At 42.4% G+C, this 26667-nt stretch overlaps 1 protein-coding gene across 1 annotated transcript in view; it reads left to right on the forward strand.

Moving 5' to 3' along the window:
• The first annotated feature begins 849 nt into the window (after window positions 1-849).
• Window positions 850-26667, forward strand: part of colgalt2b (collagen beta(1-O)galactosyltransferase 2b) — a 28176-nt gene continuing 2358 nt past the window's right edge. Inside the window, exons 1-11 of the mRNA XM_069679903.1 lie at window positions 850-1098; window positions 18296-18406; window positions 18564-18681; window positions 19526-19660; window positions 19743-19947; window positions 21769-21888; window positions 22248-22321; window positions 22569-22675; window positions 23121-23253; window positions 23594-23721; window positions 23913-24119. Coding sequence (XP_069536004.1) covers window positions 863-1098; window positions 18296-18406; window positions 18564-18681; window positions 19526-19660; window positions 19743-19947; window positions 21769-21888; window positions 22248-22321; window positions 22569-22675; window positions 23121-23253; window positions 23594-23721; window positions 23913-24119 — 1574 coding nt within the window. The 5' untranslated portion in view covers window positions 850-862. The remainder of the gene's footprint in view (window positions 1099-18295; window positions 18407-18563; window positions 18682-19525; window positions 19661-19742; window positions 19948-21768; window positions 21889-22247; window positions 22322-22568; window positions 22676-23120; window positions 23254-23593; window positions 23722-23912; window positions 24120-26667) is intronic.

A 26667-nucleotide genomic window follows, 5' to 3' on the forward strand; every position in this document is an offset into this window, starting at 1 on the left:
GACTTTTTTGTTGGTTAGTTTTGCTTAAAAAGAAGGAAACATCACTTCACTATTTATTCCCTTTAGGGTAACATTTTCATTCAGTTGAGCAAGAATAAGCAGTAAAAATATAGATGTAAGCAGATATAAGATTCAAGTAACTGCTTGCATATGAATTAAATATGTCCTTGTAGCTGCTTACAACAGCATTATTTCAAACTTTGTTTAAACACGGCTTATAGGTGAAGAATAGGAGGGCTTAAGTAAAGTGTTACACCTTGCTGTGATTAAAATACATTTCTCCAGCTGCAAAGGACATCAGCTTTGTCACTGAACAGAAAAACATCAGAAGAAGAGAAATAAAAAAAAAGCAGTCTGCCTGAGGGCTGATGTCACAGCCAGTGACTTCATGGTCTGCAGCTCTGCAGCATCCAAGAGGCTGTCAAGGACGAAGGCGTGGAGAAGGAAAGAAACATTCAGAAAGCAGCAGGGAGCTGAGTAGAAACAGACATGGTTCAACTGACAGACAGGCATCATGGGTAATCCCTGAGAACATGGTGTACTTAAACAACACACAAAATCCATTTAACACAGAGAAACTTATTTTTATTGTTATTATTATTGTTGCCATTGTTGTTTTTGGGGGGATGTTCTGGTGGAAGGGTAAACACAAGAAGTATCAGCAATCAGCAGGGGGTGTGGGTGGGGTAAAAGAGGGAGGAAGCTCGCCACCCACCCTATCCCCCCTCTATTACCTTCCTTCCTCCACTCCGCTCGCTCACTCCCTCTCCCTCCCTCTCTCACTCACTACTCAGACTTCTCCCTCGTTCAGTCTCAGGGCTGCTGGGTCTGGACGGAATCACGGCGGAGACTTGAAGCCAAGATGCTTGCGCTCGGGGCCGTGGGAGTCGGGCTGCTGTGGGCTCTGCTGGGCGCTCTGGTTCCCGGCGGCGCGTCGGAGCTGGTGACGCTGGTGCACGAACCGGTGAAGACCGAGTCTACGCTGCTGAAGCCAAAGGTTATGATCGCCATTGTGGCTCGTAACGCGGCGCACAGCCTGCCTCACTACCTGGGCTGCATAGAGAGGCTGGAGTACCCGAAGGAGCGCATAGCGATCTGGTAAGAGACACACGAACGGGGACGCGACAGGATGGAGTTTGTTTTCTTTGTGGGGATAACATGACTCTTAGAAATGGTTTGATTCATTACAAAACACTGTGCAAAGATTTCTCTAATCTTTATATGTATATTGAGGTATTTACCTGTCTTGTTGAGTCATTTTCCATAGTTTAGAAAGTGCATTCAGTGCGTAATTTGGATCTGCACTGGAGCGTGTTGTAGGCTAAAGAAAAGCAGCGTGTGTCCGCGTTAATTATAATAACAGATCGTCAGAATGAGCACACAGACCTGTTGCTGCGTTTTTACGATGCACTCACCTCGCGTGTCTGCCGGCGTCCAAATTGCACACTGTGGGAGAAGATGAAAGAGCTTCTGTGCATGTTGGCTTTGGCTTAACCCTTAATCACAGTTCCCTCCGCCTGATTCAGCACAAACCTGCGGAAACGAGGCTTTAAAACAGCAGGGCAGGCAGGTATGAAAGGGGGCTCAAACCCAGGTAGGGTCCTGTTGTGTGTTCAGGTCTCATGGCGAGATAATGTGAAGCTATCAAAGAGGTAGCCTGCAGGTGGAGGATGAAAGGAGACATTGAGTTAGTCTGACAGCAGGGCTTTGGGGGGGTGTGAGTTCTGGGAAGTCATGCGTAAAATGTGTGTGTCTGCATGAGGGTTTTTTGATAGAATCACACAGAAGCTAGAAGATATTTCAGACTAGAGGCAGGTTGGTTATCAAACTTCAGATGGGAAGAATGTGAGATGGAGGGAATAACATGCAGATCTGCTGGTGGATGTTTGTACTTTCTCAGAGACCTTGTTGTGCCCCGGCTGGCATTCCTCTGTTTTGTTTCCCACCCTTCCTTCACTGGATGCCTTGCTTTTGTTTGCATGGGTGACTGTCTGCTTCTAATTCAGAGACCCTCCACAAAACACACACACAGGCACGCTGGAGAAACTAAATACAGGGAGGTGGGCCTTCTCTGTGGAGCAAAGTGGCAGAGCGACTGAGCTAACACGGCTTTGTGAGTGGTTTAACTAACACAAGAAGGGCCCCATCAGTTATGAGTGGCATCCCCCTCCCCTGCAGCCAGTGCAGGAAAAAAATCCATGGGCATATGTGAGGCAGTCTTAGGTTAGTCTACTTTAAATCCAGTAAGATTAATCGTAAACATATACGAGCACATGGAGAAAGTTCTGTCTGAAGCATACATGTCGTCCAAGAGGCCACTAGTTGATCACATGAGAAGTATTTGACACATTCATCTGAGAAGAAAGTTGCGAATTAGAAACACTTAAATATTCTTAATTTGATGATTTTTCTTAGGATGATGTACTGTATTGGCTTTTTGTGGCTACACCGGTTACCGTAATGACACAATATACACATCATAACTCTTGCAGCTCTGTGGGTCTTTGTTTCACTTTGTCCTCATTATGTCTGCCCACCATGTAAGCCAAACCACCCAATAAATGCCAAATTACAATGCAGCCTTTAATTAAGGCGTGAATCCACATTAGAGCAGTTTACAGAGCACTAATTCATGGTGACATGTCAGGACAACTACAGACTCAAGACGTCTAAAGAGAGGTCTTAAAGCAAGTACAGTTTCTACTACGGCAAATTATTATTCTTTGATTTTATAACTTAACTTGACTCCACAGTAAGCAGTAAGAGGAGCACGAATTTAGGGTTAAACAGAGAGAGGGGGATGACGTGAGACGGGGGTCTCCATCTGGACTCAAGCCAAGGACTTTGCGGCTACATGATACACATCTTCCCCCCGTGAAGCAGCCAGCTTTCTCCACTTTACTTTTCTCCACAGCTCGTCTGGAGAGATCATGGACGGACTGATGTAAAGAAATCAGGAAACAATCATGAAGAAACAGATACAGCATCTGGCTGTGGAGCTTCAGTGTTTGTGCGGGGACAAAATGTTCCTCCCTATAGTTCCTCTGCTGAGATCAGGTTGAGCAGAACGGAGGATCGTTTTTCCTCTTCTTCATCTCCCCTCTACTCATTTCACACACGCAACACGAGAGAAACAGATGGTTAAACATAATAATAAGTGTGTCTTTATAGTTTAGCAGTGGCGGCTGGACCCCAGCTCCTCTTTCATTCCCACCCATGCCATCATGGAAATTTGTGATAATGTGCGGTTGTACTGCATCTGTGTGGGTGTGCATGTACAGGGCGACAAAACAGTTGAAACATAAAGAAAGCTTATTAGGGAAACATATTGGACTCTTTGTTGTTTGAAAAGTTAACTAAAGCTGCTTTCCAGTGCAGGAACTTTATCCAGAAACAAGGAACTTTTGGAGGTACTAGACCAGGGTCTAAATAAAGAAGTCACATTATTTTACCCAAAAGGTCCCTGCTCCAAGGGGAAGTACTGAAAATATGCAGTCTCTCTGGTCTTAGTTTTTAAATCATCATCAGCAATATCATTAAGGTCAGAGGTGTTCATGAAAGAGCTGGGTCTTTAGCGTCTTCTTAAAGGTGAAAGGGACTCTGCGGACCGAATGGAGTTTGGTAGCTCGTTCCACCACCGGGAGACTACAGAGGAGAAGAGTCTAGTTAGCGACTTAGGGCCCTGTTGTGATGGGAGTACCAGGCGCCTTTCATTGGCAGAGCGTAGTGGGCGAGAGGTAGGCAGGAGCCGTTTTGGTTGTTGTTTTGTAAGCGAGCAACAGGGTGGAGGGATATGAACAGTGGAGTAACGTGTGCTGTTTTGGGTTGATTGGAAACCAGTCGCGCTGCTGCATTCTGGATCATCTGCAGAGGTTTGAATGTGCATGCAGGAAGGCCTGCCAGTAGGGAGTTACAGCAGTCAATGTGTGATATCACGAGAGCCTGTACCAGCAGTTGTGTTGCATGCTCTGATAGGCAGGCTCTGATCTTCCTGATGTTGGCCAGGGCAAATTGACATGACCGAGCAATCGAGGCCACGTGGACCTTAAAGGTTAGCTGGTCGTCAATTATGACGCCCAGGTTCCAGGCAGACTTAGTGGGTATGAGTTCAGTTTGTCCAAGCTGGATATTGATCTGTAGTTGCATAGAGGGACTGGCTGGGATGACAAGGAGGTCAGTCTTGGATAGGTTGAGCTGAAGGTGGCGTTCTTTCATCCATTAAGAGATATCGGAACGGCATGACAAGATCAGTGCTGAGACCGTGGTGGCGTCTGGTGGGAATGACAGGAAGAACTGGGTATCGTCCACATAACAATGGTAGGTCAGAGACTTGATTAAAGACTTTGCGCTCGACTATTTTTGACAGGAAGGGTATTTAACAATGAAAACCACAGACGGAACGACTGGAGAATCTACATGTGAGAGGGCGTTGTCGAATTAACATGATGACAGCAGTCTTTAAGAGTCTTAAACTAAGTAACAACCCTGTCAGATGACAAAAAGGTCCAAAAATCTAGACAGGCTTTGGCCCGTGTGAAGATGCTTAGAGCACCAAAGTTTTCCAGTTGGAGCCTGTTCACAGGATAATCTGTATTTAATGTCCAGGTCGTGTCCTCTCCACCCCGTTACTTCAGCCCTGACTCATGCTGACAGTTGGGATGGTCAGTAAAATCTGCCTTTAGAAGTTTTCCCTCTGCAAGTGGGCGCAAGTCTGACAAGGAAGTGTCAGAGCGGTGAAAAAGACTCTCACACTGTTGTTAAAGAATGAAAGAATGCAGGGTATTATAGAGAGAGGGGGCTGGTCGGGCGGAGAGGAGGTGGTCAGCAATGTTGGGAAATTACCCAGAGGGCATTCAGCAGGTTAGTTAATCCACATTCCCACAGTAGCTTGACCACATCTAATCTTCTGACCTAAAGTAAAACAGTGAAATTTAAGGCTCTACAAAACAATTATGTTCTAAGAAAAGACTAATAATCTTGCTATTAAAAACTCTGATACTTTGTTTTCAAAACAGTACCAGCCACACACATTGTGACTGAGCTTTGCAAAAACCCTGTAGTCGCTATGAGTCAGGAAAATGTGTGCTAGCAGAAGCGACAGAAGGCAAACGTCAGACCGAGGAATTATGTGTCAGTTCTCTTCAGTCATTAGGTGACAGGTGAGCTTTACACCATTCATGTGTAAAAGTCCAGAGGACGCTGTCAAACTGAAGTCAGCGTGAAGACTCAGTGGTTAACAATTGTTCCCTGCAGCAACATGGTCCTGGGGTTGAACCTGACCTGTTGTTTGTCATTGTTGGTTGTGTCCAGGTGTTCTGCTCAGCTCTGAGACATGCAGGTCAAGTGAACTGGAAAGCTCCAGATGCCACACTGTGTCAATGTGAATTTGAATGTTGTCATTTGTCCAGTGTGTAGCTATAGCTGGAACCAGCTCCAAGTTAGCTTAGCCTAGCATAAAGTCTGAAACAGTTTGGCTCTGGCTCTCTAAAAGACTCTGCCTTCTTAAGCTAACTAATTGACTATATTCACACGTCGGCCATTTTCCCCTTAAGTTGGGAAGCTCAAATGTCATACTACTGTAGTTCATGTTGTAAATCTTTAACAGTGAAAATCAGGAGGGGAATCTGGCCATATTTCATGTTAGAACACACCTGAAAACCGTAAGCTAGGAAGTAGCTGAAAACTATCACCGTTATTTGGTACCGTTATACAATACAATGGGAAAGGAGTAAATTCCTAGCAAATGTAGCTTGGAATTTACTTCCTAGCTAACATGATATAAGTAAGGTATTGGTTTAGTGCTAATGTTAGCTGTTTTGTAGTGGTAGCTAATGGGTTATGAAATATGTGGTTATTTTTTGAAACATGGCCTGTTGTCTCTCCAGATTTTCACAAAAAAATATTTTTTCAGTTGCTAAAAAAAACAGGAAACGGTGAATTCAGACGACAATGGCTGTCATGTGAATACTGTGGATTAGCGTGCCATAGGCCTATGTTGTCAAGCAAACATAATATTGTCAATTTATGCTTTTACAGACTACATAGAGTAGATATGTGCTGGACTATATCTTGGCTGTTTGTACTTGGAGTCTTTTCATCATTAAGAGTTTACCAGGCAACCAGCATAAACTCCAGTGTGTATGCTAAACTAAGCTAACCGCCATACCTAGCTTTTCAGTTAATCCTTATAAACTGCCAGTTCAAGGCGTGATTATTACTTCTCTGTTACGCCTCATCTTTTCTGTAAAACGCACAGAGGTGGAAAGACTTCACCTGCCTCTGAGTCTGCATCGGAGGTATTTACATAACAGAGGCAAAACGGCGTCAGGGTATACGGAAACTGGGCCACCCTCAATTTTCGCTGGCGTTGCTTGGTCCAATGTAAAATGACAAAGGCATAGCGCTGCAGCGTCGTTACAGCGTTGTGGCGGAATTGCAATGTAAAAAGGGCTGAAGTTTTTATCTAACTCTACAAGAAAGTGAAGAAAAATATTTCCCAAGTCGTGAAACAATGTTCAGTATTTAACAGCATTTATCTTCATCCAGTTAACAGTTGAGGTATTTTTTCACATAAGCAGCTTCAAAGGAAATCAGAGAAGCAGTGAATTGTTTGTCGAAACACCTCAGGCACACTGCAGACAATTCTTATTATTCTGCTCCTGATGCCGCTTGTTGCTGAATACCTGCTGCTTCCTGCCTCCCGGCTGTGTTCAGGTGGTAGAGTGCTTCCCCAGGTGCTGAGCCGGGGGGTCGAGATGATGATTTGTGGACTTGTCAGAGAGACATGCTGAATGTTAGAGAGGATGTCAGAGCGCTGACATCATCCGCCTTCCCAGCAGGACAGCCTTCCTCTTAAATAATAGCCTACCATTGTTTTTCCACCTATGTATCATATAACCACTTATTTCATATGTATGACTGTCATTGTACCTTAGGGCCTACCCCGACACATTTCACGGATAGTGATGTATTTGTGATATAAATTTTCCACTGCCAATTTTTAACAACCAACTAAATCTATAACTTTACAGCCACTGTAAATCCTGATGCACCGCGAGGTATGATGTGACTTTATAAGTAAAGAATTTTCCACAGCCGCCATAATACACACAGTATGTGCTGAATCCCCTGGTGACAGATGTACCATGAACGTATCCCGTAGCTCCTGTCAGACATGTAGAGAAGTGTTATATAATTGTATCCTATATCTATCATGTCATAAGGAGATTAATGTGAGATTATTAGATACTCCATAACATATATGCAGCTACACCGGAGCATTTGATAGAAATCATTATGCCATGTGATGTGATGCAGATGCACCTTTTTTTTTTTTTTTCAAGATTATTTTTTGGGCCTTTCATGTCTTTATTGAGAGTACAAAGTTGACAGTGGATAGTGTTGGAAACAGGGGAAGAGAGTGGGGATGACACGCGGCAAAGGGCCGAGGGCAGGAGTTGAAACCTAGGGCCGCCACATCGAGGACTATAGCCTCTGTATATGGCCGCCGATTTAACCACTGAGCTAATCCGGCGGCACAGAATCCACCTTTTTAAAGTTATTCTTACAGTTTCACAGAGTAACTCAGTAATAAATGAAGCAAAGCAAACTGGACTTGAATGCTGAGTAAAAGTCTTTCACACTGGATGATTTACGCTGAATCATGTGTTGTGCTTTGCAGCAGCCTGCCCTTCAGTCAGCATAAAGTTTGACTTTTATAAATCCCTTTGAAACCAGGAAATGTCTGCGCCCTGACAGACACTTAAATGTTTATTTCACTTGGTCTGGGTGTCCTGCTGGTTAACAGAAGTGCTGCTCTGGTTTGACCTTGGGGCAACAATTAACACGACAGAAATGCAGAGAAACTTAACTTGTGTAAATGTGTTGGACTGAAGTGACTCACACATTACTCATAATGAAAGTAATTATGTATGTATCATTCAACAGCAAACATAATTACTTTTGTTTAAAAAACAACTCCAAACCCTTCCCACATGCCAGCTCATCCTTAAACATGTGTAGACATAGAGCAAAGATTTAACAAGACGGTTACCAGCAGTTAAGCGGTATTGACCTTAAACAGCTAGCTTAGCCACGGTGGAAAACTTAACCTCACGGTCAAGCAGCTGATTTCTTAGTGTAGGGTTATTAGTTGAAGACTTAGTCAAATAATAAACATACATATAGTTTTCTTTACCTAATTATCCTGACATGACTTTGTGCTTTCACCTCAGCTAAACATTTTGAAATGTTGCTAAACATATCCTGCCAATGAAATTTACTGAGAACAAAGTGTCATAAAATCGAAAATGTCTATAAATATTCCAAAACAAACTAGAAAAAAAAGGCTCAGTGGACAGTGCTGACTTTACAGCATTAATGTATACTTAACGCTGTCCTGTAAAAACCAGGTGTCTTTCAAATATTGTCATAAGTTTAACAGGGGGGAATGTACTGGACCCATAAGAGGACACGTACTCCTTTGGTTAATCAGAAACCATTACATTCAAAATCACTTACTGTTTTGCATTGCATTGTTTTCATTGGATAGGGAGAGGGTATCCATCCATCCATTATCTATACCGCTTATCCTGTTCAGGGTCGCAGAGCCAATCCCAGCAGTCATTGGGCGAGAGGTGGGGTACACCCTGGACTGAGCACCAGTCAATCACAGGGCTGACACATAGAGATAGACAACCTTTCACGCCCACACTCACACCTACGGGCACTTTAGAGTCAATCATGAACCTAACGAGGATGTCTTTGGATTGTGGGAGGAAACTCCACACAGAAAGGCCGACTTCGTCCGAGCTGGGATTCAAACTATGAACCTTTCTAGCTGTGAGGTGACAGAGCTAAGCACTGCCTCAGAGTTATAATGGAGTTAAGATATAGAGTTGTATAAAACAGAAAATAAGCAAAGTTAAAGCTCCTTTAATATGTACTTCTGCAGTACGTGTTCTTAGTTACATTCCACCATTGTGGCATTGGCAGTTACTGATCATGCTGTCATCAATCTTCAACATATTTAATTAGTGAAAATATGTACCACATCTGTCAATTTATCCTTAACATGAACACACGTGTGCTGCTGAGTGCAGGCATGCATTAAGGGAACCAAACAGACTGTAAAGATCTTCCTGCAGCACAGTTCTTTAATGTTACCTGGCAGAGAGTCTGTGGGAGCCAATGATTGTTTGATCTGGTTTTACTTACTGAGCAGATCTATTGTTCCTTATCTGTGTTCAGTCTGACTGACAGGTATGAAAAATAACAAAATGGAAAGCATTAAAGGCTTATCAGAGTTGTGATGTTCCATTGTGGCACAGGAGGTTTCCACATGCCAGGTGTGTTACCTCAGGCCTCATTCCTCCGCGGTAGCACACATTGTTCCTGATTTTGTAATGCAGGGAGTTTGGCCATTTAGGAGAGCTGCTTATCCAAGTGTATGGAATAAATGATCTGGATGGGGTAGGCTGTTGTGTGTTATCTGGTGCTGACAACTTGCACATTTGTGAATGATTAGCAGCATACGCTTTTTAGTGTGTGTCAATATTTAACAGATCACAGTAATGGCATGATCGGCACTAATCAGTGTTGGATTATCAACGTACTTGTGCAAGCGTGTGTATAAATATGCATTCTCACATGTGCCCTGCGTTTGATAGGTGTGTTTGTGTGTGTATTTCTGCTTTGCTCCTCTGGCTCGGCCCCTGTTTTCCATCCACTTTCCTAATTACCTCATAAGGGCCACGGTGAGCCAGATCTCCATGTGCAGAGCAACAGGCCACAATCATCCCTGACCTCCCAATCAGTATCACCTTAGGAGTCGTATTCTGCTACACAATCTGTGGGAAACTGTAAAGGTCCTTTAACATCTGCTCAGGTATTTGACATGATAGATAAAACGCACTGGGATGGTTCTCAGATATGCAGCTTGCAGCTTGTAATGAAAAAAACTCAGTGGAGCAGAAGATCTTTTATCTTTTTCTCAGGACTGGAGGAATACTTTGCCAAGAAAACTGATGTTACACGCAGCAGATAGCTGCTCACCATTTTGGAACATTTTACAGTCTATTTAACATCAAAGCCAAAGACTCATTTGCAGACATGGCTTATTTAAGTTGATTCTCAGATCCCCTCAAACAAAATCATCTGGCAGTACATCTGGCAGCGCCTCATCGCCACTCTGATGCGACAAAGTAAGCCATTGGTGATAAAGCTACATCTGGAGCATTTTCCCTCCATAGCAAAAGATTTCTGAGACACATTGCTCTTGTCGCTTTGGATTAGAAGTACAACTAGCAGTCGACATAGTCGACAAAAATTGATAACAAAATTAGTTAACAAATTTAATTGTAGAAAATAGTCATTACGTGTGTTTTTCATGCTGTGCGCGGATCATTTTCCGGAGCTGAGATGCTGAGGGGTGAGCCATCTCGTATCCATACTATCTCTGCTGAGAGTTGCACATGCAAAAACAGCGACTTGGAAGCAACAGGTAAATGACACATAACAAAATAGCGGCGGCCGATGCAACACCATCGCATCCTAAAACGTATAAAGTCTGTGAGCTTTTCACGCTCAACGCTGCAAATTGAAAAGAATTGCCTGCAAGACTTGTATGGCTGACGTTGCTTATAAAGGGAGCATGTCAGTAATGCGCGAGCGTCACAACCATTTAAAAGTGTAGCGTTGGCTTTCTAAGTATCTGAGGCACAGAGGTCTGTGTAACTCGGTTGATATAGTGTTTAAAGTACTTTTATTTGTTGCTGTTATGGTTGGATACTTTTAAATTAGCTCTTTGTTCAGTTTTTAAATGGTAAAAAAATATACTTGGATTTTTTATCTTTGTATCAGTAGTAGCCAAATCAACAGCAAAGTTTATAAAAAGACATATTTTTGAATATAAGAAACTCAGTTATTGGCTTTATCATTAGTTAGCACATGCTTAAAAGAACCTCAAATTGAATTTAATAGCTGATAGCTAAATAAGCGCCATTAAGTAGCTAATTTTGCAACTCATTGTATGATTAGTCGATTCATCATTTCAATGATCAATGACCAGTTGAGTTAGTTGCAGCCCTACTTTTGATCATATAATAATAATATATAAGGGTACTGTTTGCTGCTCTTTTATTTTTCTAACTGCCAACAAGGTCGAAACCAGCAATGTGTAAGTTATTCTCTTAATTACAACTCCAACTTCCCAGGGCCTTCTGCCCAAAGCCAATTAGTTTCCAGTGAAGAATTTAATCTTTGAAAACATGGAGATCATTTTCAAATGTTACTCAAACAAGAGTTAATAGTGCATCTGTTGTGGACTATTTTCAGCTGTGGATGAATATATATTTGGAGGTCTAGTGAGTGTTTACTGGAGCAGGACAGTGCATTTGTAATTGACTCTAAGTAAACTGTCTTCATAGCAAAAGAGAAACATCGTCGTACAGTGCAACTGAGTGACTGATTGATGTGTTTTTTTACTCTTCTTGCATCAACAGAACACAAAGCACATGGCCCAAGGTGGTTGACACATCGCTTTGAAATGTTCAGTGTAACTCAAGCTGTTATGAGTCACGTTTTTTATTATACCACTCAAATACCTGCAGGGTATCTGTTGCAATAAAGACTTTTCACACTTAATGATGACGTGTTATTAGCAGAATTTACCATGTGGGCCGCTGTCCACTTTCCAAACACAGTGACTTCACAGCCAAATCTTTGCCAGACAGTCAATGAGCCTCTCAACCACAAAGCTCTCAGAAAAGCTGAAGGGATGCAGCCAGTGATGTTTTACCTGCCAACTGTCCAAGCGTATGATCTCTGCCCTTTAGCAAGAAGTATTCATGGGAAGGATTTCTCAGTAGACCCAACATATCTGTTCAATTAAAGGGCTGTAAACAAATAGAATTGATTTTCCAATCCCTGAGCCTTTGTGAGCTCTCTCTCCTTTGGATTGAAATTGCAGTTCCCGGACTTGGCTCTGGTATGAATTCCTGCTTAGATGCCCCATGTGTTCTTGCACATTTCCAGCAGTATTGTCAGAGCGTGGCAGCCACGCAATGATAGAGCTGCCAAACACTGAACACGAGGTAGGTTGGTATGAGTGCTCTCATCTTTAAATGGGAAGGTCTGGATGTGGACGAGTAAGGTTACGTAGAGGCAGAAAAATGTCCTGTTCATCAGTCAGGTAAAGTCCTGACATCCGTCTCTTCCTCCATCACTTCTTCCATCTGTTTTATTTAGTTTCAGCTTACTTCCTCCCTCTCCATTTTACCTTTGTCATAATCATATTGTGTTTCATATAATGAGCTGTTATGAGTGTATGACTAATGTTGTTCTGGATGTTTGCATAGTTTAAATAATTCCTTTTATCCCATAGAAAGTATTTAAACAGTACACAATCAATTATTGACCCGAGGGTCCAGAGAAGAATAGCCTCAAATGGTTTTGTAGAAAATGTTTAGGGCGCTGGTTTACCAAATTGTTCCTGAACAGCAGGGAAAGAAGGTACTAGATTGGAGACATACAAGAGAATATCATCAGCATATTGACGTACCTTTAGAAATGTCTTGTGGCCACAGCAGAAGTGCATACATGTATTAAAGGCTGCATGTGTGAGTCAGGGAAACGTTAATATTGTGTGTACCCAGGGAGCATTTTTCTGTTGAAAAGACGTTTAGAAGACGACTATTGCCACTGTTGAAAAGACGTTCAAAACTGGTTCAAAAGTGAACGTTTTTTCACCGACTTATTGAAGACGTTGATCAAACGTTTATGTTTGGACTAGATTTTACCTGCTTACCTTTGACTTATCAAGACTTATCAGACATTCACACATATAGTAACAGATCACTTCTCATATATTTAGTAACTAAAATTGTTGTACAAGTGAGCAGTGCTTCACAGTCACCAACCAAAATTCTTTATTCCAAACATGCGGGGAGTTGGATTTGATCTCACAAGAGCAGCATTCAAGTCCAGCACTCATCACCGTCGGCCACTGAGGACTCTGATGGCGTGTTTTCCTGTCAGGTATTAATCACCTACGTCTTTATCCAGGGGTCGCTCTGTCTTCATCTTCAGAGCAGTCTTATTTTTTCTTCTTCTGTGGGGAATATTTTAAAACAGCTGTCTCTGAACCTTCTTGTTAACAACACACAGCATGTGTTGAAATTACATCTTTGTGTAGACCAGATTTCACCCACCACCTCAAAATTACTTTGGTGAAATGCCGCTACAATCATCATTTCTGTCTTCCTTTCAACCCTAAGTTGAACAACATTTTTGAAAAACTTTTTTTTTTTTTAATGTTTTTCTGACACGCTGATGTCGTAACCGTACTTTAGCCGGCTGAAACAAGGTTGAAATTAGGCCTTACACCTGATTTCACCGTGTTTTCAACCAAATTTCAACGTTGGAATCCCGGTTGGTGTACAGAGACACAGCAAGCTCGCCTAATGTAGCTAAAGTAAGCTAGGTAACGGGTTAGCAAACTGCTGCTCAAAGCTTACATGCAGCAAAAATGAGACAGCTCCCAGAGCTAGCTAAACAGTTTCAGACAAATATACTCTCCTGCAAATCTCCAGCAATCTACGCACACTAGAAAGTAAAATGAATGTCCTCAGGAAACTATTGGACAGCTAGCAAAAATGACGCTAAATTTGACATTAAGTGTAGGGATAAGAATTGTCACCCCACCTTAAAGAGATACTGCTTGACGGGTCACTTTTGCTCAAGTTGCCGAATGTGTCCAAATATGGCTGACACTGACACCCAGGATTGCAAACAGGGTCGGTATGACACACTACTGTTCAAATATAATACTTTCCCAGAGCCTTTTTTTGGTGCATGTGCTTGTTAACCAGCCTTTCTTTTTCAAGGATTAATGGCTACCATCCTGGAGTTCTGTTTTCATTTCTCTGGATACAAAGAAAAGGAAGGGGGTCAATTTGTGACAGATACCACTGCAGCTTTTCTTGTTTAAACCCAGGCTCTCTAAAAATCTCTCCCCTCTGATCAGGAAAATAGAAACCTACACAAAATGAACGTCCAAGGCAAAAGTTTGCTAAAAGCGCAGAGATGAAGGTGGTGAATAGACTTCTCATCCCATCTCCTACCGACAGTCAACACCAGCTTATTTTAATATTTACCATGATGAATAATTCTCCAAATCTTGACTATGAATACCAAATATTACACTTCTTTGTAAGCCTGCCGGCCTTGGCTACCTTTGTTGACCCTTAGACTCATGAGGAATTTCAGTCAGGAGGTCCAGTCTCACCGACCCCTCCTTCCACCCTCCCTTTCACTCTTCTTGTACCTTTCCCTCCCTCTCCTTACCCATCTAACCCCTCCTCTTTCTCCTTTGCCCCGCTAGGCCATCAAGAGGCTCACAGCCACGTCAGCCTATATTGCAAAGTCAACACAGACACACACACACACATGCGAGTATGGTTATTATGTTTTAAGGGCATGTACGCTCGGGTCTGAAAGAGGCATTCTTGCTTCTTAATTATATGCAGCACCCGGTCATTATTGGCAGGGATATTAGATAGTTTATTTGATCAACAGTCAGCTGACACTGGCCTGCTGGAGCCATTCAGGTGTGTGTTTACCTTAAAGGGCCAGACACAAGGCGAGCCTCTGTGTTTAAGGCCAGATGTCAGCCTTCGACACCGTCCCTGTTATCTGACACGCTCCTGCTGTGGATTACCCTAAAGAGAGGGAGGGAGAGCGCTGGAGAGAGTGATAATAACGCTGATATAGGTGCAGGTGTGACCAACGAATTACCTACAATTTTAGTGCTGTGCTGTCTGACCAAATCAAAAAGGGCTCACACCAATTCTTTTTTGTCTGTGATGATTTTTTTTTTTACTGAATTAGTCACAAAACTTGTTGTACATTTATAAAAACCCAGACAGACAGTTTAAATATACACTCTACACACTAGTTGCTTTAGTACCGATTAAGGACAGGTTTTGTACGTGGACACTTTAAGATGTGCACAAGAGGGACTAAAAACTGTCCATATGGATTGACGCATGTAGGTGAAAGGACAGATGGTCTATAGTGCAGAGACATTGGGTCTGAAATAAAAGTACATCTCGGAAGCGATAGAGAGAGGAAGTGGTGGGATGTGTAGGTAAAGCCAGCGGAAGCATGTGTTGTCCAGATGTTGATTATAAAGCTAGAAAAGGGGAGAGGAAGCCCAACCCCAACTCCAACCCTGCAGACAGCAGAATAATGAGGCTGCAGCTTACTGTAAACTTCAAAACAGGAATGAGGAGGAGACACTCAAGGCAGAGAAGATAGAGGTATGGAAGGACGGGGGTATACCAAGGGCCGAGATGATTGTATCTTTTGATCATGTGCATTTGAGTATAGACATAGATATCCATGAAATGTGTTCCCAGTCAGATTGACAAAATATTGACAATCGTGCAGCCTCAGAGACATCATGTTGAAGTATTTGGCAGGACTGTGAAGGCTGGATTAGAGTACAGTTCGGCTGCAATGGGTAATCTCGCCTGAAGGTAGAGGAAATTGAGGAGATGAAACACATTGTTGTCTCCTGACGTTGGACAAATGTGTCTTGAATAAACAGAGATAGAGGAGAGGAGGCCACATATAAATCCAGTGCACAGACGCTGCTTTGATGTAATAAGTACGTTTCACATGCACAGAAATCAAACGGCACACTCAGATGTTATGTTTGTATTGAAGTCACACAGAGTCCTTGGCTGGGCAGTGCGAGGGATGGGCATGTAGGATGTGCTTGTGAAAAACGACCCTTGGTAGAGGCATTTTGTACCTTAATAATCCTGCAGAAGCTACGATGTGCATATTTATTCCTTTTTAACCCCAAAGCTTCATAACAAAGTTTGGATAATGATTCCTTTTTATTGGCTTAATCTGCCTGCCACATTTCTTATCCATTCCTAAGACACTTTTCTTTCGTGAACAGCCATAAACCTTCCCCATTATATTCCCTGGACACAATGAGCACATGTTCTGCCAGGAACAGCCTGTAAAAATACAAAAAAGACTAGTGGGATTTATATTCCTTCTGATTTTGTGCGCAAAGGAAAAATCCTCGTTAGCATTGTAATGTCAAATCTATAAAACCGAGATAATCTGATCATTTAAAAGTTTAGGAAGAGTTTTAATGAGCTCAGTGAGGAATTCACCAAAATGTTAATTCTTTATTGATGAGAAAGCTTTAGAACAATACGTTCATGTTCGGCAGTAAAACACAAATCTTGTCTTTTCCCCCTTTTTCCTCTCGATCCCGCTCTCTTCCCTGCTGTCTCAAAGCACACCCCAAAGCATACATAGTGATCCTTATATAAGCTGTATGTTCGCACATATTGTACCATGTATAATTTTTTTCTCACTATCCAGAAGTTCCCTTGTTTAAATCCCTGCCTGCAGCTGAGTCATTGAAAGGCGGCGTGTAGAAACACATTGATTTCCCCCAGCGATGTGCTGTTTAGCGGTTTAAAAAGCGTGTAAATACGTGAGCACATCTGCTCATTAACAGCCAGTCAGGTGTGTCAGTGTGTTTCTAGCCTATGATAAAAAACAACAGCTAGTCATCGAGTCCTTTATTACTCTCATGCACTAATTTACACACATGCACATGCTTGCATAAACAGGTTTTTACTCTTTACACACACGCTCATAACCTTTTACCCACACTCCAACAGACCTGTAAACCTGTACTTGTGCAACAGATAAATCACCAGACGCGCCGCTGTTAAACCAACATTCCCAAGACAGAAAAATAAACATCCTTATGTTTTGTCACACACCTGCATGTGTAGGCACGCACACACACTTACATGCTATTAAAATTATTGACCACATGTTCTCCTTCAGGCTTTCGGCCCCTCTCCAGCTGCTGCTGATGAGCTGCTCATCCATGTGAATGAGCATTATTGAGATTCCAAACAGAAGAGAGCGCTGCCTCTTTTTGACTCATCATTTGTGTGTGATGCCAGACTGTGTTTTGTAATGTGTGTAGTTTTTGTTCATGTGTTTGTGTAATGACATAAGCATCTGAGTGCACGTCTGTGTGCAAACAGGTGTTTCTGTATTGCTGTTTGTGTTAAATGTGGGTAAATGAAGAGTGTCAACACTGTTATCTTCTGTTGAGAGTGTACTTACCGAGGAGAGGGTACGTAAGTGTGTGTGTGTGTGTGTGTGTGTGTGTGTGTTTCTATCTCCGTCCAGCCAGTCTAAAATTGGGTGTTATTTTGGAGAGAGTGCAGCGAGGAATATTACAGCAAACTGTGGAAAACTCCATCTCTCTAAGAGTGTGTGTGTGTGTGTGTGTGTGTTTGTACGAACGCATCAAGCACAGGCGTCCCATTCTGTTGACCTTTCCTCTTTTACGGGCAGTTTATATGCAAAGACAGATTTGATACTCACATGATATCAAACTGCATAGTAATACAGAACTTTGTATATTACAGTTTTAATTTCATATACACACACGCTCACCCACACGTACAGTAGCCACAGTGTGTTCTCTGAGTCAGCTCTGGGAGCTGAGGTGGAAATCTCTCGCAGAGTGAAAAACCACAAGGGTAACAAATAAGCAGCTGCAACTTCGCTAACTTTTACACTGACATCATTTGCTTACAGGTATGAGTGTGAGTCTATTTTAGTGTTCTGTCTGTGCAGCATTTCTGAGTTAAATTGAACAAAAAAGTACATCAATAGTCACATTCAAATAACGCATTTTGGATGTCCTTGTCAAGCAACCACTAAAGTTTCTAGAGGCTTCTTTAGACTTCGACAGCTTTTTGTTTTGTGCAAAAAACTTTTTTTGTACCCAGAGTGCCCCAGAATGGAGTCTATCTGCACTGTGACTTCTTACTCTTTGTCCCTGCTCCAGTAGTGCAGTTAATTATGCAGTTAAGCGGCTTTGCAAAGCTGTTGTAACACCAGACAGTAATTGGACAAATCTGGAGGCCTTCTTCCATAACACACTGTCGGAATGTCCTGAGCGTCACAACCTCTCCCCTGTTACCTCAGCTAATGACAGTTTGCAGCTTTGTGCATTATGTTTGGCTCAGCTTCACGTCCTCTTATTTTTCCAGAGGGTCTCATGCCTGAAAACAGTCCTGACACGCCAAGAGGCAGCTGTTTACAAGTGTTCAGCAGATGCGCCAAAACAGGAAGCGTAGTTCTTACAGGGACTGAAACTGCGGCTTTTCTGTCATATACAATTGATGCTCAATTTGCTTCATTTCAATGACATCCTGTGTCGTCTGTGTTTGTGTTTCAGGGCAGCAACAGACCATAATATGGACAACACTACTGCCATGTTGAGAGAGTGGTTGAAGGGAGCTCAGAGTGTCTACCATTACGTGGAGTGGAGACCCATGGAGGAGCCAAGGTGAATCACTGTTTCCAGCAATCATTTATTAGCATCAATTCAAAGTCCTTCAGACTTAATTCTGTTACTTATTTGTTCTGGTTCCCTCACATAATTAGTGTTTTATTTATAGGATGTTGAAGAAAAAATGAACTACCTTCATCTCTGTCTATCTCAGGTCATATACAGACGAGTGGGGTCCGAAGCACTGGCCTCCGTCAAGGTTCAACCATGTGATGAAGCTGAGGCAGGCGGCGCTGAAATCTGCCAGGGAGCGATGGGCTGACTACATACTCGTAAGACCCGGACACTATGTTACCTAACACATGCATGAAGAATACATTTTAGTTTAGATGTTTCAATACCATTTTTTCCTTTCTTGAGTATTAGCCAACACCGAGTACCAGCTCAAAACTAGCCTGATAAAAAAATATACATATTATTATTATATCACAGCTGTAGGCTATACTATTTACCTATATTACATGTGATATGATCGCTACCATTGTTATACGGCCTGTTTCATTATACTGAAGGAATCCTAACCCTAAAACAAGCTAGCTCCTAGAAACAATCTAAGCTAACGTTAGCAGCTGCCTTGCTCAGAGCCTTCTCCTTATATCTTTCATAGACAGAAAAGCATCAGAAAAACCTTTTTTTAGACATTAAACTTCTTTATTGTTTTTTTTCAGGTTTTAATTACCTTAACTCTAAAATTTAAAAAAATATAGCCTCAAAAATTGGGATGGGAAAACTCTAGATTGCTGTCATTTTGCTAGCTTGACGTTAGCACCCTCTGATAGCAACGGTCTGTTCTTTTTTTTGCCATTTTGAAGCAGTAGTTTTTAGCAGAAAACATATGTATTATATTGTTTCGTAGGCGACTGTTTAGGAGAAAAAAACCCTGTTTTTTGGGAGCAGGCTAATGAATTATGGTATCAGATTTGTAAATTAGCTGATATAAGCTCCAATGCCAGATAGCCTACTGCATTTAAGGCAGCATTTGTTTTTCAGTAGGCTACTGTTATTGATATCAAATACCTTTTTTGCTAGTGCTTATAGATGAGACTAGTTTCACAGTATATATTCACATAGTATTATATGAGTGACATGTATACTCAGACCTTCTCCCCTCTTTAGTTTGTGGACAGTGACAACCTGTTGACCAACCCACACGTACTCAACCTGATGATGGCTGAAAACCTGACCCTGGTGGCTCCCATGTTAGAGTCTCGCTCACTCTACTCCAACTTCTGGTGTGGCATCACCCCACAGGTCCAGTTTAGACTTTAATGTGTATATCTGCCAAGTCACTCAGCTAGATATGTAGCCTGAACCTGTATATGTTCATTTTCAGGGTTACTACAAGCGAACCCCAGACTACCAGCCCATCAGGGAGTGGAAGCGTCTCGGCTGCTTCCCTGTTCCCATGGTGCACAGCACCTTCTTAGTAGACCTGCGTCGTGAATCCAGCAGGGAACTGACCTTCTACCCTCCTCACCCGGACTACAGCTGGGCATTTGATGACATCATGGTGTTTGCTTTCTCGGCACGTCAAACAGGTCAGTCTGAAAGCTCAACCAACAACAAACTACTACATTTGCAGCAGGGCGTCAAATGGCCCAGGACCTGGGGAATGTCAGTGACGTACTTGTTCATTTGTAGTCTCCCTGGTTTGAATCTGCATGTTGGTACTGCTTTAACACAGAGGGTTTTTTATGGGGTCTATGCACATGTGACGGATTAAAACAGATGAATAAGATCAGAGAAAAATGGATCCATGTGTGTGTCCTGAATTTGCATCTGTTTATTGGTAAGAATGCAACAATTCCAGAGTGTGTAGATTTGTGAGTTTGCAGTGAGTAATGGTCCAGAGGGAACAAACAGAAACGTCTACTTTTCATATAAAGACAATAAAAGTGTTTGCCAAGTAAAAGTAAACACAGGGGCTATGTAACTTTGGAAAGAAGAGGACGATTCTTGCATTTATTTATGCATTTTTGTTCCCACAAATAAACAATTTAATTCATAAGGAACACATTGCTCATTTCGACCTACTCAAGAGTTTGATGCAGCCCTGACTAGTAGCTTATGGTGGCTAATGTTAGCTAACGCTAGCAAATGATGGATAATGTCCTTGTGCAGCTGATATAACAAAGTCATCAAGTTATACACTGACTTTTTGACTTGATCTTCTTTGCTGTTACACTACATATTAGCATCTCTATTATCCAGTTTATGTAATCTGTAATAACTGTAGCAGCTTTTCATTAAAAGTTGCATAAGCTTGCTTTTAACAAGCATATACAAATATTTGTACTGAACACCAATATGTGATAAGTATGGTGAAAAATCAATCAATGTGTCGTCAGTGGAACACAATAGATAAGAGCAACCCATCCAGGTACATTGCCCAAAAGTCGTGGCCCCGCCCCTTTTTGGGTGACAGCAGTCCCTCTAATATGACTGGTGGTAAATAGAAATCCTGGGGTCTTTGACGATTTCATAACTTAAAATAAGAATACTGTACAGTTTTAACGCTATCAAGAGCCCAAATCCAATGGCCAGTCAGGCAAACAGATATATTCTGACTTTTCCGATCGACGATTTGTGTCGTAACGTTAAAAATGATCAAAGTTACAGGTGTACACGAGTGTCCTCTCATGTCTGCCTTCATCAAAGTTGATGAACGTCCCCATCTTGTGACCGTCGGTGTCATAAACTGACTTAAACCCTGTTACCTCAGTTGGATTGTCTTTTTAAAATGTATTTGTTGTAATGCGTAGTGTAGTAATGTAGGCTGTTATGTAGTTGTTAAAATAGCCGTAGTTTCGAGAATAAAATGATAATATTATCGAGTATTTCCTTACATAAGCTCAGTGTAACCAGTCGTTTTAGATCAGCTCAAAACAAAAACTGTTTGAGACACAAAATTCGACCTAAGTCATCGTACTGCAAGCGCTTTGTTTTTTACCCTAAAGGGGGCGTGGTCGTGAACAGCCTGCTCTCATCTATAGAAATAGATCATTGTAATTTAGTAATGAAACAGAACCCATTTTAAATTTGCCATAAAATGATGGACATCTGTTACAATAGATCGAGTATATTCACAAATAATAGCCACTGTATATCATTTAATTTAATGAATAAGCATTATGCAAACCGAAAAGGCTGTACAAAACATCAAGTAGTTTATTTTCTATATCTTTGGTGAAGCATGTCGGCTCCAAAGTGGAACTCATGCAGGCGGGACGAGGTATGAGGGCCCTTGAGTGGGCTAATTAGCATGTTCATTTGAAATGTATGGGTCAAGAGGTTGTATTTACAGATCCCTTTGTGTGTGTGTGTGTGTGTGTGTGTGTGTGTGTGTGTGTGTGTTCAAGGTGTGCAGATGTATGTGTGTAACAGAGAGCACTACGGTTTCCTGACCGTCCCTCTCAAAGCACAGCAGAGTGTGGAGGATGAGAGCGAGAGTTTCATACACACCATCACCGAGGCTTTGAGTAAGTACACACACACACACACACACACACGCACACACTTTCCAGCTTTTGTGATTCCACTATCTGTCACTCCTTGATTACTTCGCCTCTCAGGTTTGTTTCTTCTCCTTCGTGACCTGCATGACCCTTCATGATTGCATCCTGTCAACCCTCCTCCTCCATACTGTCTCCTCCTCTTTCTCCCTGTTTTTCCAGCCCCATCACCCCTCTCACTTTCTCTCCCTCATACCCCCTCACTGCTCTGCTCAGCCTTTGAATAAACCAAATCAAACAAACGACCACAATCCACAGGAAATTCTGCTTTTTTCTAATCTTGTTGTTGTTTTAACCTCTCCCCTCCTTCATCACCCTGCCAACAGTCGACCACGACATTGAGCCCACTGAGCACCTGTACTCTGCGCCATCGCCGCAGGACACGATTGGCTTCGATAAAGTGAGTTATGAGGATGCTCAAGGAACAACTTCTTTCTCTCGTTGTTTTTACTGTTTATGGAATTCCCACTTCCTGTTTTTGTAGCCGTTTCTCTGCTTTCATTGTGTCTCTGAAGTTCTTCTTCTTCCTTTGCCCTTGCCTTGACATCCTGTTTTATCTGTTACTTTAGGTCATGCATCTCCTATTTTACAAAATAAAAAACAGTTGTCGTAAACAAGAACAATATTTCTTCATTTATTCTTCTTAGATTTTCCTGATCAACCTGAAGCGCCGTCTGGACAGAAGAACCAGGATGTTGAAAACAATGGATTCGCTGGGTTTACACATCACGCTGACAGACGCAGTGGACGGCAAGTAGGTCAAAGTCACAAAGCAACCCATGCACTTCATGAACTGACCTGAAGGCTGATTTAATCTTGGGAAAAAACAACCCTCTCCTTTGAGGTCTAGACGTTGAGAGTGCGCCCTGAAAGACAGCTACAGAGGGGTGATGTCTTCTGTGTCCCATCTGTCGCTACTTTTCCATATCCAGACATCCTGTCTAAACAAAGATTGGTGTTTGTAGAAACATGCTTGACTTACTTTTGTTCCCTTCTTGGTGCTTACTCTAATCCACTGTTGAGAAAGTCCTAATCCTTCTTCCAGCCTTTGTTTGTCTGACAAAATGTGTTGCTTGTTGCAACTTGCTGAAATTTACAGTGAAGCTGTTTCCACTGACGACGGACTCAGATGCAAAATGACAAATGTTCTTTTCGATGATGATCTACATCTTTGTTCCCCTTCTTCCTGTCTCTCTCAGGGCTCTCAACACGTCCCAGCTGCAGGCGCTGGGGATAGAGATGATGCCGGACTACAAGGATCCGTACTCTGGTCGAGTGCTGACTAGAGGGGAGATCGGTTGCTTCCTCAGCCATCACTCGATATGGACACAGGTGAGATCAGGGAAACATTACGCACCAACAGCATAGGGAAAAGACCTTGGGCAAGACATCAGAGTTGAGTGTGTGTACAAATGGATGAATGTGGCATGTAGTTCAAAGAGAGACTAGATAAGTGCTATGTAAGTGCAGTCATTCACCATTTGCCATCCTGGGGCTGCACAGATCCAGATTACGAGTTGCATGAGGATACATTTTGCACTGATATGAAGCAACAAACTAATGTCCCACTGCAACACACAGCTAATTACTTGATCTGGTTGTTAGTCTGTTAATGGAATGGGAAAATCTGGCAAAACCACAGTTTTCATTCTTTATTTTTTCTGTCTGTCAGATGTTGGAGCAGGGCCTCGAGAGAGTTCTTGTTTTAGAGGACGACGTCAGGTTTGAGCCCAGGTTTAAACGACGACTCCAAGCCATAATGGGTGACATAGACCAGACCCAGCTGGACTGGGACCTCATGTAAGAACATTCACACACATGCTCACAGTTTTTATTCCAAATAAATGTGTGCATATTGAGGAATCTTATTTATTGTACTTGAATTGTTTGTATGGTTGCACGTCTTGCAATAAAGTATATCTAATCTGATCGACTCTAAAACAGGTTTTGTGTGGCGCCTCATCAAAACACTCTTTCTGCTTCTGTTCCAGCTACGTTGGGCGTAAGCGTATGCAGGTGCAGCAGCCGGAGCAGTCAGTGGACGGTGTAAACAACCTGGTGAAGGCCGACTACTCCTACTGGACTCTCGGCTATGCGCTTTCGCAGCAAGGAGCGAGAAAGTTAATGGCTGCTGATCCCTTCACGAGGATGCTGCCTGTTGACGAGTTCCTGCCCGTCATGTTCGACAAACACCCCAAGTCAGTCTTTACTTCAGATTTCTTTTATTTAAATCACATGCAAAATATGACAGGAGTAACATGCACATGAGCTACAAAGGGATTTATTTAAGTCATATCTTGTGGAAAACCACAAGGCTGCAGAAAGAACTATTTCTGTTCAGAAAAACCCTTTTAGACAGTCTGGTTTATGAACAGAGATGCAAATATTTACCAAAGACCACGAATACATTATTACAGGTGCACTCTTACATAAGAATATATCAGTCAATCCTCATCCAGAATAAATACGAAGTAGCAAAATGAAAGTTATATTTAAAGTGTAATTAAGGCATGCATGGATCCCGTGCATGCACAAAAACAAACTTGGGGCAATAAAGCAGTGCAGAAATACTGACGGACCTACTGTACAGTAATTATCTATACATAGAAACAAACATGCATGCCCGTGCCCCGTTTGGACTGTGGGGCAGTGTGTACACTTCTAGTTTGTTCCCTGGTGGTACACCACAACCTCTGTCCAGTTTAACTCCACGTTTGTTCCCTATAAGTCTCTACCTCCACTGTTTGTCCCCCAGATTGTGTCCCTCTTCCTTGCTTTTTCTTTCCAGCTCAACCCCCCTTCTTCTCCTTCTACTTCTTCTTCTGTGCTCCCTCGCACACAGGGCAGGGATTGTTCTCGGGGGTTCAGTGGGTACGGTGCACACAATGCCTGCTTTTCTGTTTCTTTTCTCCTTGGGGATTCCAGCCATGCCCTGTTCTCCTCCACCTCCACCTCCGTCATCCTCCCTCCCATTTCTACCTTTTTAATCCTTTAAGTCAGCCCTCTACCTTTCCCTCGCTCTGCATTGATTCTTCATCCTCTTTTCTTTCTTTTTTGCTTCTTTTGCGTCCCCTCACTCCCCAACAGAACTTTACTTTTTTGCACACCTACTCCCCCCCGTGTCACCCGCTTCTCCTCCCCCTTCCTCCTCTCTCTTTGAGGAATGTGGGCCAGTGCAGCTCTTCCTGCTGGTTGGAGAAGGGGACAGGATTCCCATTGATAGAGGGCTGAGCGGGGGGAGGTGGGGTAGAGATGAACACTGTGTGTGTGAGCGTGTGTGTGTGTGTGTGTTACTATATAAATACGTGAATATGTGTGTCCAGTGTGGCGTATATAGATTACTTGTGAATACACTGTGTGTGTGTATTCAACAGTGGAAGAGTGAGTTTGTTTAAAACTGCAAGAAAAGGAAATATGGAAGGAAATGTGGCGAGGTAGCTGGAAAAATATGTAACAGGTACAGTATATACGACAAACTAACAGCAGGGCGTTCTGTGCTCTGTTTAAATTGTGAACATTATGTCAGACGTATTGTCTTCATAAGCTTAGTTAAGTGCTTCTCTCCTCCCTTTCTTTATTATTATGATGCTTTATGAGTCAGTTTAATGTCTAAAAGCGCAAAATAAGTAGACACAAAATTGTGTCGGAAACGTGTATGTGAGTGTCTGTTGCAGCAGGTCAGCTCCTCTGAGCTCTAATAAAGGTGTAGGGTTTCACCGTCCTGATGGAGCGCTGACAGGCTTTAAGCAGGGGAAGGGGGCAGCAGGGAGTTGACCTCTGTAGTGACCTCTGTCTGCAGGAGTGTGACTCGGGCCTGGCTGACGTGTCAAACCCCACACAGCCCTCATTTCTCCCTCTGACCCCGCTGCAGGCCGATCATTCTTTGCTGTTTGAAGTGTGACACAATGTGGTGATAGTTTCCACGACAGAGTGAAGATTTGATTTGAATCTGCAGGTTTAAATGTTTACGGATTTTTGAGCATCATACCCAGTGTCAGCATAACACTGTGACGTGAGAACAATTACACAATTACCGTATTTAACTTCAACTGTGGTCCATAAAAGATCAGTACATTTTCAAACCATAAGTGAAACCATAAGTTATGTTTTCTCTGACCAACAAAAAAAACAGTCCAAAAGGTCCAGTACATTTATCTGACACTTCAACTTGAGTTTTTAGCTATAAAACATATGATCAGCATATAAAAAAATGTCGTATCACGCATAAATAATAAAACCAGCGCAAAACAGGCTTACAAGAAGACACTATTTAAAGAAAAGAAACTAAAAATCAGGGTGCAGTGGTTAGCGTTGTTGCCTCACAGCTGGAAGGTTCCTGGTTCAAACTTCTACGAAGTGTGAGGAGTTTGCATGTTCTCCCTATGCATGCAACGGTTCCTCCCACAGTCCAAAGACATGGTAGTTAAGTTAATTGGTGACTCTAAAATTGAGTTGAAAGGTTGTCTGTCTCTATGTGTCAGCCCTGTGATTGACTAGAGTTCAGCCCAGGGTGTACCCCGCCTCTCACCCAGTGACAGCTAGGATAGGCCCCTTGACCCTGGTATAGATAATGGATGGATGGAAACAAAAAAGTAGAAACATACATTTCTGATGAAATTAAAGAAATAAGAAACCAAATTAGACAACTTATAAGCAATTATTTTGAACTACCATTCCAATTTGTGGTCGTCATTTTGCACATACATTAAATGTATTCTCTCTCCCTTCTGACCTTGTGACAACCTG

The sequence above is a fragment of the Semicossyphus pulcher genome, unplaced genomic scaffold (genome assembly GCF_022749685.1).
Source record: "Semicossyphus pulcher isolate SPU_LCO1_2020_fin unplaced genomic scaffold, fSemPul1.0.p SCAF_4, whole genome shotgun sequence".
Lineage (NCBI taxonomy): Eukaryota > Metazoa > Chordata > Actinopteri > Labriformes > Labridae > Semicossyphus > Semicossyphus pulcher.